At 34.2% G+C, this 18,885-nt stretch overlaps 1 protein-coding gene across 3 annotated transcripts in view; it reads left to right on the top strand.

Annotated features, from left to right (window-relative positions):
• Positions 1-18,885, top strand: part of LOC129004794 (synaptic vesicle membrane protein VAT-1 homolog) — a 34,921-nt gene extending 16,036 nt beyond the window's left edge. Inside the window, exons 4-7 of one of the 3 annotated variants that reach the window (XM_054433434.1) lie at positions 3,634-3,844; positions 12,517-12,756; positions 16,907-17,148; positions 18,757-18,885. In XM_054433434.1, the coding sequence (XP_054289409.1) occupies positions 3,634-3,844; positions 12,517-12,756; positions 16,907-17,148; positions 18,757-18,825 (762 nt within the window). In that variant the 3' untranslated portion in view covers positions 18,826-18,885. Of the gene's footprint in view, positions 1-3,633; positions 3,845-12,507; positions 12,757-15,776; positions 15,852-16,906; positions 17,149-18,756 lie in introns of those variants that run through there. The other 2 variants (XM_054433433.1, XM_054433435.1) reach the window with 2 other exon arrangements.

Below are 18,885 nucleotides of genomic sequence, written 5' to 3'. Positions count from 1 at the left end.
CTGGGGCACACTGTAATCAGACTGCCACCGTATCACTGCCACTACAACCTCATTGAGATGGTTTTGGCACACCTTAAAGGTTATGTCAGGGATAACAACAAAACATTGAAGCTAGCTGATGATCAAACCCTATTTATGGAAGCGGTTGGTAAAGTGACTTCAGTGCAATGGAGCAAGTACGTCCAGCACGAGAAAAATCCATCAATGACGACTGGTAAAGTGAAGGGTTGAATGACGCTAGTGTGCAGGACTTCATCATCAACCTGCGTCCAGATGACAGCGATGACGAATCAAGTGACAGTGATGACGATGATGATGATTCTGATGATTTGGAAGTGTACCCCTTAGAGCAAGTAGCTGCTGTGACAACCATTTATCACACATCAAGCCCACACATTACCACATCACCACATTACCACACACATTATCATTACACATTACTATTTTCTAATCTAGTTAGTTACATAATATATGTCATTCATTGCCTAATTTTCGCTAAACCGCCATCATTAAATTAAAAATGTTATTTTAAATCATAACGGCATAATTTTGTGTGTAAATTCTGGGCTATAATGTTGTTGTAAGGCAAGCCATCTTATCTGCGATTTGATAAATCTTGAAAACTGTATTTTTTTTAGTAAATAGGCCTATTCTTTATTTATTTAATTGTATTTTTTAAAAGATAATAATTTTAACGCATAATGTTTCTCTACTATTATTCAATATTTCTGTTTATTATCATAACCAAATTTGACGACTTATCACTAAAGAATGAATTATTTTTTGTTAAAATAAAACATACAAATAATCATAGGTTATTTTTTTATTTTTTTTATATTTCTGTTTTGTTTTTGATAGTTCATATGGAATTGTACTGTTAGAAAATGTTTTATTTGACGGAATACCGGTCAGTTTTTGATACCTAGAAATCCCGGGATTGGCATCTTTTAATCCCGGGATTAACGGGATTGCAAAACCTATGTTTTTTTTTTTTCAATTTGAGGAGGTTTACTGATGGATAATGAATTAAAATATGCCCAATTACTGTTTACTTATAGGACGATAAAAATATGCGGTAGGTATATGAAAAAATGGTAAAAGCTGTGATCTATTTCAATTGGACAATTTAATTATGATGAACCTTCTAGTGTAAATATATGTATTAAGTGTATTAGATGTATTTAGATTTACCTTCTGAAAATGTTATTAGGCCTACATTTTAAATGTTAATTAATAACAGTACTAGTATAAGTCATTTTGAGTTTTACTTTTGCTATTAAACGCAAACAATGCAATTGATGTGGTAAACTTAAAATATGGCAATCGATAATTGAAGTATTGTTTTCTTAATAACATTGAAGGCCTAAGAATATAAACACACCATTATTAAGGTTACTTATGTTTAGGGCCTATTACTTTATCTTCGTATTTGGTTTTAAGTGCGGTGATTATTTTTTATCTATTCCCAAATTAAGTTTTTTGTACACACCTTAGTACATAAGCAGATGGTTTGTTGTTGTTTGTACCTTAAATTGTTTTATTGCTGTCAGTCAACATAACATTTTTATGCTGCAACTGATCATTCTTCCGATATTATCTTTTTATCCTAATATTTTGATTTATTTAGTTTCCATATTAGCATATTATTCTTAGTAGTCAAACTTCCAGCTGTGCTTCTTGGCAAGTTGAGTGAACCGTGACTTGTGTCTCGCCACTCCTAGCATAATGGACAGTGTATTTGCTTTCGATCTAAATTCACTGATGTGGTCAAATTTCTTCAAATTATATACAAGCGTTAGAGCATTATTCTGAAGTCTTGTCAGAATTCTGATTCTGTCCTTTGTTAAACAACCAGAAAATGTAGGGAGGCAATAATGAATGGATGGATAAATCACTGCTTGCACTATTTGAAGTTTAGCTGAAGACAGAACTCAACTTGTGCAACTGTCTCAGCTTCCCAACAGATACGACTCACCTGCTCAGAAAATTTAAGAGAATCGTCTAGATAGACACCCAGGATCCTTAATGAGGAACAAAGTGATAAAGGTGTGTCATCCAAAGAAATTATAATACTACTCCTATTAGAATTCAATTTGCCCTGCAAAGAAGAATTACTGACATGCAAAACTGAGCACTTATTAGGATTGAGTTTTAATCCATGATCATCAGACCATTTCTTAACCATGGTATGTATCCTCTGGTAACCATGGTGTAATCTATTATGCTCCTATTTTGGAGGGCAGTAATTTTGTCTGGTACTTTTGTTTCTAGGGAACCACAACTTGACAAACATTTCATCACTGTGTTTACAAATTGCTTCTCAACTCAAATTTTTAGTTTATCTACATGGCAAAGAGAAACTTAATGTCCCAATATTACATACAAAATGTAATTAAAACTGTTGAAGAGATCAACAATCCTGCTGGAAGTTCAGTTGCTGATATAAGTAACAATCTCATCAAGCGTTTTAGCAACATTGTAAATATTCAGGTCAGAAATGCATTAAAAGCTGCATTACGACAAAAGAAGTTGATACAAAAAGGAAACAGATACTATGTGAAGGCCAAACCTGTTTTAAAACGGGTGAGATTCAACGGTGTACATGAAGTCTCATCAAATATAAAAATACCAATTAAAAGGGACTATTGTGAAATGAAGAATAGGCCAATACTACGTAAGAAATATTATAAAAGGCGTGGAAGTAAATTTAGTAAAAAACAAACTGGTCTTGCAAATGGCTTGGCCGGTGTTAACAGCCATGGTCCTTTGTCCAAGAAGTCAAAATGTTTAAACGCAACTGCAAACAAGGACAGTTCTTCATGGAATACACATGATCAAACTAATCATGAAAAAACATGCTGTTGTCATGATATCACAAGTCCTATAAATAATTTGGTGAAAAGCAGTGATGAACGTATCCATGATAACAACACTTTGAAAAGAAAAGTAGTTTCTCACGTGATCAACAATAAAGAATGTTCGTGTAATAGTAACACTCAAGTGGAGCGAATTATGAATTTTTGTTACAACGAGTTTGTTCTCCCATTGACTAGCCCATTTTACAAACCTTGAATAAATGTTATAACTCAAGTGTCTTATTGCTGATAAGTAAAGTTTAGTTTCTGTACAGGAGTTTTGTTGTTTATTTTCTTAATAGCTTAGGCCTAACATTAATTCTTTCATCCCCAGATATTATTCATGGAGATGGATGCTTATTTATATAATGTTTTTCCATATCCATCTTTAAATACAAAAATTCTAATTTTCATTCCTCAATTTTCGGTGGACGCGTACAAAAAGTATGAGTAAACAGTATCAAAATGTGTTTCAGGAGGTGACACTAAAATCCACCTATTCGCTATTTTCAATCCAAGCTGTTCTCTGTTAAGTGCAGATAGACCACCAGGCACTGTCATAAGTTGCACCTAGATCTGACACAGACCGGAGATCTACAGTGCTGTATCTTGTTGAACGAGACAAATTGGGCCACTTGGCCATTAAATTTTTAGATCTAACGGCAAGTTTAAAACGGTTATTTACAATATAAGTATGTCTTAATTTGTTTATCTCAATGTCTTTTTTGTGATTCATGACCAAACCCTATGACAATAATTATTTTATGTATTTCCCCAGGTTGGAGACCGTGTGGTTTGCTACATGCCCGAGTCTGGCTGTTTCCAGGAGACTGTTATTGTTCCTAGTTCCCAATGTTTCCTCATACCCGAAGACATTAGCACGGACATAGCTTGTTGCCTTCCAGCCAACTATTTGACTGCCTACTTTGCACTCTGTGAATTGGGCAACTTGCGACCAGGAAATAGTGTGCTGATCCATTCAGCTGCTGGTACGTTTTCATTGTATTGAATATTGTACTTTGCTTATTAAAATATAACTAAATATATAAATAAACTAGCAGAGTACCCGTTCTTTGTATGGGGTTGGAATATAAGTATTTATAGGTATTGCAGTTATACTTGTGCGCGTTTTCAATGGATAAGGTTTGAGAAAATTTGGTTCTTTATATTTACGGTACCGTATGCTATAGTATAACACATCTACCATGGCCATACTGTTCTACCACCGCACCTAAACAATAGAAAAAAGTAAAATATCAAACATTCGCACAATATCACAAATTTATTATTTATTAGCCTAAATTAAAAACAAACATTTCAGTAAACAATCCTACTTTGACAGTTATGATTGTGTATCACAGCTTTTTGATGCTGCTTACTTCAATTTATTAGCTGTTATCATAATTCCAAAAATATAATAGTGCTGCCCAACAGATAAGCCAAGTTGATAAGTTTTTTTATTGTGTGGTTGTTGAGCAGATGTTGATAAGCCAAGTTATAACTTTTTAGTGCTATTGAATATAATAGAACAAACTTGTTATTTGAATCAGCTGACAAATTTTTATAATTCCTTTTAAATGTGAATAACCAAAAGGTTAACATGGGAAACTCCAGAGCCACTGGGCCGGAGCCTGAAAGGATTTTTGAAATAAGAAAATGCCTTTATGTTAATCGGGAATGTGAGCTATCATCATGCCAAATATAAGCCTAATCCGACCAGTAGTTAAATGTGAGATTGAACTTCAGACAAACAAACACACAAACTTTCATATTTATAATACTATCAGAGTACCCGTTCTTCATGCGGGGTTGGTGTATGAGTATAAAATTCTTATTGCAGTATACTCGTGCTTTCGTGCTTTGCGTTTGGAATGGAAGAGAGGACACGGTTGAAGAAAATTTGGTTCTTTTAATTTACGGTATGCTATATAGTACAAAAAACATCTACGATAGAATGTTCTACCACTGCACCTAAACAATAGAAAAAAGTAAAGTTCTCATTATATATCACAGCTTTTTGTTTCTAGTTGGTTCAAATTAGCTGTTATCATAAATAGTCCAGTCAAACGGTAGTTGAACGTTACAAAAAATAACTGCGACAATTTGTTTTCATAAATCTATGTTTTTTGGGGCGCTGAATCCAAATCTGAAGAGATCCAACAAAAATTGCTTGTGCGTTTTGAGTTAGACGTAAAAAAAATATGAAAATCTTCGCACTTTTTTCAGTTTCTTGCTTATAACTCTGAAACCATGCGTTCTACTAAATTTTACTAATTTATGAAAATGAAAGATCATTAAATTTCCTACAATTCTAAAAAATACATACATATTGTCCTTTATCAAACGCACGGTTATCCGGTTAGAGCCCGCTCCAAATTACAGAAATATCACATTTTTGTAAAGAACCTGTTTTTTGCCAGATTTTCACTTTTATTATTGAAAGTATGCGTTTATTGAAGGTAGACTATGAATGAAAATTAAGTTTAAAGACTTAGTCTCCCTATTAGACTGCGTTTACATTGGAGGCACGCTTGGGCAAGTAAAATGGTGGCGCACGCTTGGCCAAGCTTGCCCTTTGAAACAAAATTGTAGCAGATTACTGGAAACCTGTGGCGACTTGACCAGTCATGTTTACAGTGCTCGCCACTAGCAAGCGCACGCTGGGCCAAGCTTGCGCATCTCAAATCACGAAACAAAAATATTTGTTTTTGAAGCAAGCGTGCCTCAGTTTGTTGTGGTTCTCTGACAAAGTACAGTAGTATAGGTTGTGTGTCTGAAAACTGTTGTTTTTTATATTTAAGTGTTGTTATAAGTTGTGTAATTGTTCAAAATTGATACTGAGGTATGGATTGATACAATTTTTTTTAAGTAATTTTTTTATAGTTACAGCGTGCGAGTGTAGTTACAGCGTTCACTGCTGTATGCTATTTGCAAATGAATTTTAACTTGTTAATCAAAATATATTGAATTTTATTTTCTATCAAAATAAACCTGTAATAATGCTATGAAGATAAAACTAAGCTCCTATAGGCTTATTAAAATTATACTGTTTTAACCAGTATAGTTACCTTTTATAAAATAATTAATTATACAAACATTACATTACTCCTACAGTTTCCCGTTCCCCCCAACTCGTTTGGAGTGAGCTAAAAAGACAAAAAATTCACATTTTCGTAAAAAAAACTTTTTGCCATATTTTCACATTTATTATTAAAAGTTTTTCCCACTCAACTTCCCTTCTTTCACTTATTTCAATGCCTATTTAGTATTTAACTTAATTCTAGCTTCAAAAAATCACTCTCAAATAATTACTTTCACCAAAAACACCCTAAATTAATCAAGAACGAAAGAACAAATATTGTGTTGAACATAACGTGCCATAGTTAGACATTTCTTTTTATACAGTATAGTTAGTTAACCTGTATGTTGAATAAGAAAACATTATTGTAAACAGAATTAACATGAACAGCTAATTATACAGGGTGTTTGGTACGTAGTGTGAAAATTTTCAACCGGTAAAACTACATGGAAAATGCAGAAAAATTATGTAAATTAAATGTCTATTATGTAATTCCTCTCAGAATGGGAGCCATTTTAAGTTTTTTCATAAAAACATGTTTTTAGATTTATTTTTTTGTAAAATATCTACAAAAAATTAAAAATTTTCCAAATATAACACCATTTTCAAAATATATGTAAAATTTTAAATAAGATATAATATGTTTTGTTTTTCTGGTTGTTAAATAATTTGTAATGCAGCTTGAATGAATTTAAATATTTTGATTCGCAAGAAAATAGTAAAAACAAAAAGCTGCCTGGATCTAAAAAACGGTATGACCTAGAGAGTGTCAAATGTTACAAAACTTGCCCATTTAATGAGGATTCCAACGATACCAAACAACCTTGGAAATGCATAGGGAAAGTGTGGATAGTCAAATGAATAGTGTTGAAAAACACGGTTGACCTAAAATGCTTTCTCCCGTCTTTTATAAATTAATAGCTTATAGAATATTTTTTTGTAGAGATACACCATCCTTTCTATCATAATCTTATATCTGTTTCAATTAATTGTAGATTTCAATATGAAAATATTCAAATTATCAGTGTTTGAAAATCTTATCTTGTTCTCTTTTCCTTATCAGTAGTGAATGCAGTTTTATTTACTGCATAGGAGAAAGCTAAACCCTTATCAAAATAATTCAAAAAATAAATTCAAACATGATTTCTACATTCAGTTTGGTCAGTTTACCTGTTGTGGTTGTGTCTTAGCCATCATGGATTTCTCGTGTCAAGAATATGCAGAGATGCATTTCATCTACGGTTATTGTAATGGTAACGCACTTGCTGCAAGAAGAGAATACGAAGCCCGATACCCGGACCGACGAATCCCTAGCTCATCAGTCTTTACAAGATTGCATCAGCGGCTTGTGGAGAGTGGCACGGTTCACAAATTACCGTCTGAGGTAGGTCCTGTTTTACATGATGTGGGCGTAGAAGAATTAGTCTTGGATATTGTTCGTGGCAATCCGGAAACTAGTACTAGAGAGGTCTCCAGAGAAATCGGAGTGTCTAATTGGAAAGTGAGGGATATTTTACACAAAAATAAAATGCACCCCTTTCATTTTACTCCTGTACAAGCTTTGGAAGAAACTGATTTTGATCGTCGAGTTCAATTTTGCCGATGGCTGCTAAACAGTGACATGGAACAGTACAGTTTTTTTTAAAAGATTTTTTGGACCGACGAGTCTTTGTTCACGAGAGAAGGATCTTTTAACTGCCATAATATGCACCAACGGTCCGAAGAAAACCCAAGGGCGACAAAGGAACGGTCATTTCAAAGACGCTTTCGAGTAAATGTCTGGGCAGGTCTGCTTGGAGACCAACTGATAGTTCCCTTCATTTTTGAGGAAACGTTGAACGGTGACAGATATTTGCATTTTCTACAGCACACTCTTCCGACTCTTTTAGATGAAGTTGGTGTCGAGCAAAGAAATACAATTATATTTCAACATGATGGTGCTCCACCTCACTACACAAATGAAGTGAGGGATTGGCTAAGCCTGAACTACCCTACGTGGATTGGACGAGGTGGGCCGGTCGCTTGGCCCCCTAGGTCACCTGACCTCACCCCAATGGATTTTTTTGTTTGGGGCTTTCTTAAAAACGAAGTCTATTCTACGCCCATTCAGTCTGAACAAGAGCTAAGAGTCAGAATAACAGCAGGTGTGGCAAAATTGAGACAAAAAACTTCTTTCAAAGTAACTGTTGGAGAAATGAGGAAAAGGTCAAGAATGTGCATTCGGAACGGCGGTAGGCAGTTTGAACATAAACTTTGATTATTTTGAAGTGGATGAAAAAGGTTTCTTTAATCATGAGTGTTTGTTTTTAACCGACTTCCCCACTACCAACAAAAGGAGGAGGTTCTCAATTTGTTTGTGGCGATGTTTTTTTTTTCTATGTATGTTCACCAATTTCTCTGTGATTCTTTTACCGATCAGTGTGGTTCCACCACCGAAATAACCAGGAGAGTTTCTATTTGGTACCTTATATATTATGTTTAAGTATAATATTTGTTTCGGTGAAAAATTCTGAAAACCTTAAATATTCAACATTTATTTTGTTTACATTTGTGCAGATTGTTTACATTTGTGCAGAGAAGGCAATAAATCATAATAACATTCCTACAGCTGTTAGTTGAAACCATTTAAATGAAGCTACAGACAATTTTTCATGAAACAGTTGCTTCATATTGATCAATAAACTATTTCTTGCCATGGAGCCTAAATGAATTACATTGAGAAAAATGCATTTTGTTTTGGTTACTATAAAAAATGTATTTTAACGTTTTACCTGATTTGTGTATACAGTAATTCTGTTTTTAGTATTGAATATTCTGACTTACAAAAACATATATGTTTCAGTGAATAGCTGTATGATATTGTTGACAATTAAAGGTGTATTGTGAAAACCAAAGCATTTGTAAAACAGGTCTAAATATAAATCAAATGCAATTATTCCTTACACGACCTAAGAAGTGTGACAGTGCATAATCGTCAATTGTCTTAAAAGTGTTAAATATTTTAATTACTAAACATGCATTTGCAGATGTGGAATGTTTATTGATATTCTCTACCCAGTTACTATATCATATCAATAGTATTATGCCTGCTTCGGAAAGTCCTAGAGGAAGATGATTTGCAATTTCGACTAGGCTATATCTTGATCAAACAAAACCACCTACATGGCTTGCACCACTTTTAGCTGAACCAATCTTTCATATACATATTTAATTTGCAGATGTGGAATGTTTATTAATATTCTCTACCCAGTTACTATAACATATCAATACTATTATGCCTGCTTCGGAAAGTCCTAGAGGGAGATGATTTGCAATTTCGACTAGGCTATATCTTGAGCAAACAAAACCCCCTACATGACTTACACCACTTTTAGTTGAACCAATCTTTCATATAATATTTTCCAAAGGTACTATACGAAAGGTACTATAGTGTTAACGACCAATTTTCCACTTTTGAGAGATTTTTTAGTGCTGGTAGCTGAGGAATAACTTTCATATTGTTCCAAAAGGCTTGAGACGTTACTGTATTTCTTTTTATAATGTAGAAGTACACCGATTGCAGGAAACGATGATGTCTGACATTTCAATGTATCTAGAAAAGACAATTTATTAGTTTTTCATTAGGCCTAATGTAATGGACAACTCTTTCTTTCTTAAGGAATATCTAAAGATGTTTATTTCCATACCCATTGATTATGTAACCTGAACAGGTGACTCAAGCAGTTTGAAAATAATTATTGTTCTGTGGAACTTTTGATTGTTTCAAACAGTTTTGCTTATCGAAAATCCTCAAGTAATTAATATATAAAAAAATATACAGTCACTAAAAATCATGAAATAATTTATTTTTGTAAAAAAATACAACCGACTTCAAACGCTCTAAAAAGAATGAAATAATTTCAATAATGTAAAAACTTTTGTATTAGGCAAGCTCACGTATTTCAAGTCGGCGCGGCTCAAACTGCAAATATGATTGATGTGTGTGTATTTTGAAAATCAATAAATTGTAGCTGGATAACATAAATATATTAAAAAAAAATACTGAACTGTTTTATTGTTTATATATTAAAGGAAATATTTTCTTGTATTTTATGTTTACTTCAGAATAAATGCATTATGAAAATAACACACACAAATGTTCTATATGAATAGGAAAATAATTTAGTTTGATATTATGATAGGGAAAAGAAGCTAGTTTAGTATTAAAACGTTACTTTTCCAAGTTAGAAACATTTAAATGCGTTATAATCTTTTTAAAGATACTCGTTAATACCACTATAATACCAAACTCTGATTACGGTAATAAAATAACACTTAACGCATAACTATGAAAAAGACATGCAGATTAACACCTTTAGTTATAGATAGTCACCTGCAATATGGACACCCTCTTTCAATTTTGCATCAAAAATCATCATAGAGCCGCGCCGACTTAAAATACGTGAGCTTGCCTAATACAAAAGTTTTTACTTTATTGAAATTATTTCATTCTTTTTAGAGCGTTTGAAATCGGTTGTATTTTTTTACAAAAATAAATTATTCTTAAATAAAAAGTATTTTTTGTGTGAAAAACTGTTATTTTTCTACAACACAAGATTTTATTAATTTTCAGCTTAAAAAACTGTCCATAATGACAAATAAAAGTTGTTTTGTTTTTTACATTGTTTTTTCAACTGATTAAAAACTGTCTAAGTCTTAAACATAAACTTTGATGTTTTTGGAGTGAATAAAAATATTTTTCTGAACTCATTATGTTTCTTTGTTTTAATCAATAAATAATTTTGTCTAGTGTGAAAAACTTCGTAAAATACCAGAGAAAGCATTTTAGGTCAATCGTGTTTTTCAACATTATTCATTTGACTATCCACACTTTCCCTATGCATTTCCAAGGTTGTTTGGTATCGTTGGAATCCTCATTAAATGGGCAAGTTTTGTAACATTTGACACTATCTAGGTCATACCGTTTTTTAGATCCAGGCAGCTTTTTGTTTTTACTATTTTCTTGCGAATCGAAATATTTAAATTCATTCGAGCTGCATTACAAATTATTTAACAACCAGAAAAACAAAACATATTATATCTTATTTAAAATTTTACATAGATTTTGAAAATGGTGCTATATTTGGAAAAATTTTAATTTTTTGTAGATACTTTGCCAAAAAACAAAGGTAAAAACATGTTTTTCTGAAAAAACCTAAAATGGCTCCCATTCTGAGAGGAATTACATAATAGACATTTAATTTACATAATTTTTCTGCATTTTCCATGTAGTTTTACCGGTTGAAAATTTTCACACTACGTACCAAACACCCTGTATTATTCTCCTTTTATTTGTTTACAAACATTGACATGACATAAAGCGTCAATTTCACTTGTGGAGGCGCCTTCACAGTCTGTCGTTCCGATAAACCATGGTATGGCACCCTGGCACTTTTATAGACCAAACAATAGAACGATTCCTCATGAGAAGTACATAAATTGAGGGTAGATTTAGAATTAGAATGTATAACATTTCTGACAGCATATCCTTTAGATGGTTACAAATACACACATTCACATTACCGAAGAGATGGAAAGGTTTTGTGGTTTTCATTTAGACTTAGAATTCTTTGAGCAGCATGTAGACAGCAGAGAATCCCAAGTTCAGAAGGACAAAACGGATACCACCAAAATGTTTAAATGGTATTACTCATGTTGGATCATATTTATAATACAGTAGAGTCCCGCAAACACGGTGTAATGTGGACTGGAAGGGTGCCGAGTTTGTGAAATGCCGGGTTATCGGGAACTAGGGTTAAAAACAAGAACAATATAATTTTTAAGCTTATTAACTACCTCTTTTATTTAAATGTATATTACAAGTTAGTATTAAGTCATCAGATATAGTACAACAAATCATTTGTACGAGCTGAGAATGATTTGACTTGAGCTGGCTTGAGTCCATGTTTAACTCGGACTCAAAAAATCACTAATTTTTTGAGCCAGGTGATGGGCGAGTTATCCAGACTGCCGGGTTATCGAGTGCCGAGTTTGCGGGACTCTACTGTACTTTTAAATGTTCATTAATATGTGTCTCACATCAAATAACATGCCTTTTATATAATGTAACAATCAGTGTTTTAACAAAACTCATGCGGCAAGGACGTGTACAGTGTCCTCCGTCAGTTTTTTTCTATTGAATTCATTCATTTATACAGTCCGTTGTTATATTATTTGTAACTTTTTTCTCAATTCAAATAAATAAATTTTGTATTTCATACTGTTAACATTGTTTCTGTCTTTGTACTACCTTTTTTTAATATTAAATTCAGCATAACCAGTGAAAAAATAAATCGGTGTCTTTAAATTCAAATGTCCACCGATAATTTTAAATTAAATTCATTAAATTAATTTCATAATTCATAACTATACGCCAATTGCACTTAAATGACATAAGCAGCATATAAAAACACTTTCAGACTCTAGACCGATGCTGGATTATTGAAAGTGACACACCATCGGATGTCGGATCAGCGGGCTTTTACTGTATATTGGAACCTGTCACCTTTTTCCCCGAAATCGTTATTGTTATAGGTGGAGTAGGCTGGGCAGCCACTCAGCTGGCTAATTTAGCCGCATATGATGTCAAAGTGTACGGCATAGCCTCTGAGAGCAAACATGACGAGATCATCAAGAACGGAGTCTTGGTTGCGCTCACCCACGACAACTTCTCTTCACGCCTAAACAAACCGGAGTTTGACATCATCATTGACAATGTCGGAGGTGTGAGTACCAAACGGAGCATGGCTCTGCTCAAACCTCTAGGGCGTATAATCTTGACAGGTTAGTTGATTTGGCCTCTGACAACTCATATCCAATAGAAAAAATATTACAGGAAAACCTCACTAACTCGACAGTCAACAGCTGACAGGACGCACGTCTAGCTGGCTTTATCTTAGTTCAATTTTTCAGTGTCCATCTAGATAATAATTCTTACAAACAGTGCTTAAAATATAAACACAACTTTAATTAATAATTTAAAACACATTAATTACTCGTCCGTCAGGAGTCCGAACAATCCCAAAATATCCTGTGGGAATAAATCTGAAATTGACTGATAGACGTCGGGAAAGCAACTGAGGAACCTGCGTCAGAACTGTGCCCTGATGAGTGTGGATAGCACAAAAGAAAAGCCATAAAAGAATACATTTTTTTACTGTGACACGCTCTAACTGATGTGTGTGAATCGACCTTTAATGAGGTTTTACTGTAGTTCTTTTTAAACACACAATATCTTCATTTTGCCTCTGGGACTGATACAATGACTATAATTTGGAATATTTACATTTTGTCGTTGTAAACCATTATCTATTACTAGTTCCGATTAACATCAGTTCAGTTTTACACACATCAAGTTTAATTTTGTCTACCATACCACATGTTGATACAACATGAAATTTCAGTTTGTGTTAGATGATTGGGGTTATTGTACAGCATTTGATGTTTTTTTCCAGTGTGTTAAAGACCTTTCTGAAAATGATTGATCTCTACCTTCCAACTTTTTCTAACATCATTCTTAGGCTGCGGCTCCACTTGTTGTAAATTGTCGCGCTGCAAATTGTAGCGTGCTACACGCTACAGTTGGTGGCTCCACTAGCAGCAGAGTACGAACTACAATCTGCAGCGTCCTCACATGCACCGTGGCTCCACTAGCAGCAGAGTACAAACTACAATCTGCAGCGTCCTCACATGCACTGTGGCTCCACTAGCAGCAGAGTACGAACTACAATCTGCAGCTCCACATGCACTGTGGCTCCACTAGCAGCAGAGTACGAACTACAATCTGCAGCTCCACATGCACTGTGGCTCCACTAGCAGTTTAGTGTAGCACCGAGGTAAACTTGGCCCTGGATCATGCCGCAAATTAACATTCATAGTGTTGTTGTCAGTGTAATTTTATCAAGACGACACCGATCACAGCAGCAAAAATGGTGGATCCATCCAATATTAAGCAACAGAAAGTCCGAAGGGATGTTCCACACATTGCATACTAAACTACCAAAATATTCAGACAAGTATTTTTTTAATATTATCGAATGTCCCAAAACGCTTTTGATTACTTAATAGAAGCAGTATCAACACGTTTGAAGACTAAGGATATCACACTAAGAGAAGCAATTGGAGTAGAGGAAAGGCTTTCAGTGACATTAAGGTAATTTTACTGAATTTTAACTCATTAATTTTATACAGTGAACCCTCGCTGTAGCAATCCTCGATGTGTCGAATTACTCTACTTTAAATGGTCATTTTATCTCTATTTCTATTATATTTCCATTTAAATTTTATTGCACTAATTTACCCTCAGAAGTAATATTTCTAAGTAACCAATGTATGCTGAATATCAATAAGTTTCGTGAGTTTTTGTTGTACCTATTAATAATAATCTAAAAACAGCCATTAGGAGCTTTTCATTATAGGTCTAATAATCATAACAATTTTATGACTGCTGCATGTAAAAACAAATTGAATGCTTTCACGTATTTGTTTCTCCAATCACTACTGTATTACTTTATAATATAAAGTAGGAAACCCCTAGACAACCTTTATAAAACAAGATTCCCACACTCCCGATATAATAATTTAATAATTCCTAATATAATAATTTCACAGTCCAGTTCAGGCTCCATTGATTACAAATCAATCCACAAAAATCAAAAACTAAGGACACTAAAAAATCTATACTGATTGTAGCGTGTGTCTTGTGCCTGTATGCCGGTCGGCTGTACGTACACTGACTTGGCACGGCACTACAATCTACAGCTAGTGGAGCCACCTGTTGGCTGCAAAATGTAGCGCTAAAATGGTCCGAGTTCCATTTCCGTGCGAAGCTACATTCTACGGCGCGCCGTAAAATGTAGCGCGCTGCAGACTGTCGCTAGTGGAGCAACCTTTGTTTGATCGCTGCCTTCCTATTTCTTCAACTGACCAGCTACAATTTGCAGCGCGGCAATCTACGGCAAGTCGAGCCGCGGCCTTAGCATAGATTGTGTGGGAGGGATCATGGAGATTCAATAACAATGAGATTCACTTGACTAGATATTACTACATCAAATTAATCCAACAGCAATTTATTGATGAGATGATTGATGATTGATGATTGATGATTGATAGTTCTTGTGTGTATACGCCTTCCGCTTGTCACTCTATTTTGCACGATCTATCTATACATGTATGTTGTATGCAGTAATAGATAAATAAAAATGAGGTGCTGGAAGTGTAACCTATTTAATGTGATTGATAGTAACTATTTATGCCAATATTTTTATCTTTCTGAAAGAGAGGTAGCGGAACTCTGTTCTGCCGTGTTCCCCTCCAAAACAAGCACTGCATGTATGATTAGTCAAGTTGAATAAAATATAGACTAACCAACACAAGTAGACTTCCCATCCCATTGTAAAAGTTTAAGCTCGTTTTTCAAGTCTAGTTCATGTTGGTGACACTAAGTACTGGTGTTGACAAAACTTTTTTCTATCATTTGAAGGTTAATTCAATGGTTTGGACATTTGAACATTACTGTTTGGTTATATAACTAGGGAATAAGCGATTGTTTATGATTGTTTTATTTGGTTAAACGAAGTTTAAAATAACTGAAATAACAAGAAACAAATTGTAAACAAAAAGACGATCCTAGTGGCACCGGATGGAACTAACAATATAAATATCTTCTGCTGATCCATGATGGATGAGAATTCTACTAAGGAAGTATGGTTTATTCATGATAAAAGGTGTCATCAGTTAATTGTTGTTACATAATAAATTATGAGTAATGATTTGTTTTCTTTTTGTTCTCTCTTTATTTTCAGCGAATACATTTTTGGTCCATGTGTTACCATGCAAAGGAATGTTACTTAAGCTTCGAACAAGCTAAGGAAGATTTGGTGAGCTACTGATTGAGTAGCTGGTCAGTTTTAGTGCCTCATTCTCCTTATAATAAACTTATTTTACTATTGTAGTTTAGGCTTAGAAAATTGTAGCATGGGTTTTTATTTGTTTAAATTTTTAGTAGCTACCTGAGAAAAAGTGTAGATGTATGTTAGTTATCTCACTATAATGTTGTTGATGTTGTTGGTGTGGTAGTATTTAAGTTATTATAACAGTTAAAATAGAAGGCCTAATGTGTAATAAATAAACAGTTGTCATTTAATTTATTATATACAGTATTTCTTTTAAAATTTAAATTTATTATTTATTATTATTATTTATTATCTATTATTATTATTTATTTATCTTTATTATTTATTATAAGGTTGTTTTGTCTATGTTTCAGTTTGAATTTAAACTTCAAACCAACACTTTAAACTTTACCCATTCACAATCGTATGAGAATGCAGTACAAATAATACAAATCTTCAAATCTGTTGTAGAAAACGTTACATACCTTTTTATCATATAAATTGAACTCAAACATACCAATATGAGCTCCAAACAGATGTATGTGTTATAAAATACTATAACTATAGATGTCTAGCCGGAAAACAAATCACACGTGAATTTTTATCGTCAGGAAACGGTATGTGAATATGGAACCAAGATTTTGAATAATCGTCAATAGCTTATAGCCAAGTGTCAACTCATTAACTCTGTTTGTTCTCTTTTAAGATTTTCATGCAGTGAGATCTCTTTTCAATATCACAGGAGATGATTTTGAATGTTATCTCGATTGTGGTAGATAATTGTGTATATTACTGCAATCGCTGAAGACGAATCTTGAAAAATAAATTTTTTAGGTCAGACAAAACTGAATATTAGCGCAACATCCCTTAAAAACACCATTTTGCACCTAATTTACTTTCCCAGACTGTCTTGCATTGGGTGGGAGGGAGGTCTATTCTATCCAACCGCCGTTCCGCACCACTTGTGGAGCCTAGGGGCCTATGTTATCTGATAGATACTATCAGATATGTTATGTTATGTACTATGGTTTATGTTTCAGGAGCCAACAGTGTTATACAGGACAATGAGGCTAAGGTCACAGAGGCCCTGTTTGCCCTGAGCTCTAGTGTAGTGCCCATGCAAGAGTTAGTGGCTGGCAACAAGGCAGTATGTGGTCTGCACATGGGAACCTTATTGCAGGAAGCTCCATCTTTAGTCAATGATGCTATGCGACACATTTTTAAACTGTGCCAAGAAGGCAAAATCAAGCCTAAGATCTATGCTGTACATCCATTTAGCCAGGTAATTATTTAACTTTAAAGTTCATGTTTTAGGTACATACATACAATCATATCCTCTCCTGTTCCGGATATCTCTCGGTCTGGGTGTTCACTAGGCCTCTCCATCTTCTTCTGTCCCTCCACAATTCCTCTTCCTCCATATACTGCCCTGCACTCCTCTTGCTTCCACATCTCACAACACCTCGTCAATCCACCTTCTTCTAGGTCCTCCTCTTGGTCTTCTTCCGTCCATGTGAAGCTCGCTAATTTTTGGTGGGATTTTATCAATTCCATTCTTCTTAAGTGGCCGAATCATCTCAGTATTGATTTCTCTACTCTTTCTCTCAAACTTTTATCAACTATTCCTCTTCTCAAATCTTCATTCTTAATTCTTTCAATCTTGTTTTCCCTTTAATACCTCTTTAAAATTTCCCCCACCTGAACAGTACTCCATTTCCTCTCTGTTATATTCCAAACTTCTGCTCCATAGATACAGTAATTTTTGGAGTCTTTATATCTTTATCCCAGACTAGATATCTAACACTTTGATAAAATCCTGCACCTTTCCCCAGTTGTTACCTCTTGTGCCATTGTCCCATCGTTTGATAACACCGTGCCAAAAAATGAACATTTTTAACCAACTTAAGCGGTCTCCCCTCTTCTTTTAAAGGTTGTTCCAACTCTCCATCTCTTCCAATCACTTTTAATTCGCTCCTTTACTTACTTATTTGTAATTCTCTCTCTCATAACCTCTGTCCATATATCCAGTTGTCTTTGTAAGTCCATTCATCTCTTCCCCATAGCATTATGTAATCTGCAAACATCATAGTTCCCGTATTTCTTCCACCATTTTTTACTTCTCTTCACATTATTCCCATAACCACATTTAACATGACCGGTGACAAAATGAATCCTTGTTTCAGTTCCTTTTTATATCAAACCAACTTGTATACCGTGCAGTTGTCCTGACACGACATTTGTGAATCCTATACAATTCCTTAATCCACTCAATGTACTTTTCTTCCAGTCCTTAACCTCTTTAACTATCCCAAATAGGATTCCTCTTCACTGAGTCATATCATAGACAAAAAGAATTAAAAATAGACTGTCAGCCGTGCTGTGGTTACCATGGTTACCATAGGTTCCGGCGCACACCGCTGTAGTTTACATAGCGTGTACGCCGTAAATACATGGCGCTCCAAGCGGTGTGCGCCAGAAGCTATGGTAACCGCAGCACAGCTGACGGTCTATAATTAATTCTTTTTGTCTATGGTCATATGCCTTTTCTTTATCTATAAAAACCAGGATTATTTTCTGATTATATTCCCATAAATTATACATAATAATTCAGTCTACTGTAAAATCTGGAGCCTGTTTTATGTTGGTGACATTTTAGTGTGGTGGTTTTTGAGGATATATTTAACAATTTGTGCTTTTTCCGCTTGTTATATAACAAGAGAGTAAAGCAAAAGTTTACAAACATTTTTTATAGCGCTTAGGTTTGTTAAATTACAATAAATAAATCACCTCCACAAAAACAACCTTTAAACTTGAGTCTCCAACCAGCCAGAGGGCTTTCATAAATTTGAATTGTAATGGTACTATATAACTTATTCTGAATTTTTTACAGGCTTCTGCTGCCATAAAAACTTTAGCTTCCAGAAAAAATATTGGTAAAGTTCTCCTGGATCTTAATTGAATTGCAGTGTTAGTGATGAATGGTATACGTGGTTTCTGGAATACTTGTAAGGTGTATTGT

The sequence above is a fragment of the Macrosteles quadrilineatus genome, unplaced genomic scaffold, assembly GCF_028750875.1.
Source record: "Macrosteles quadrilineatus isolate MER2022 unplaced genomic scaffold, UCM_ALF_1.0 Scaffold_11__1_contigs__length_5352618, whole genome shotgun sequence".
In the NCBI taxonomy this organism is placed as follows: domain Eukaryota; kingdom Metazoa; phylum Arthropoda; class Insecta; order Hemiptera; family Cicadellidae; genus Macrosteles; species Macrosteles quadrilineatus.
Note: the sequence above shows the minus strand (reverse complement) of the source record. Positions and strands in the feature narration are given on the sequence as shown.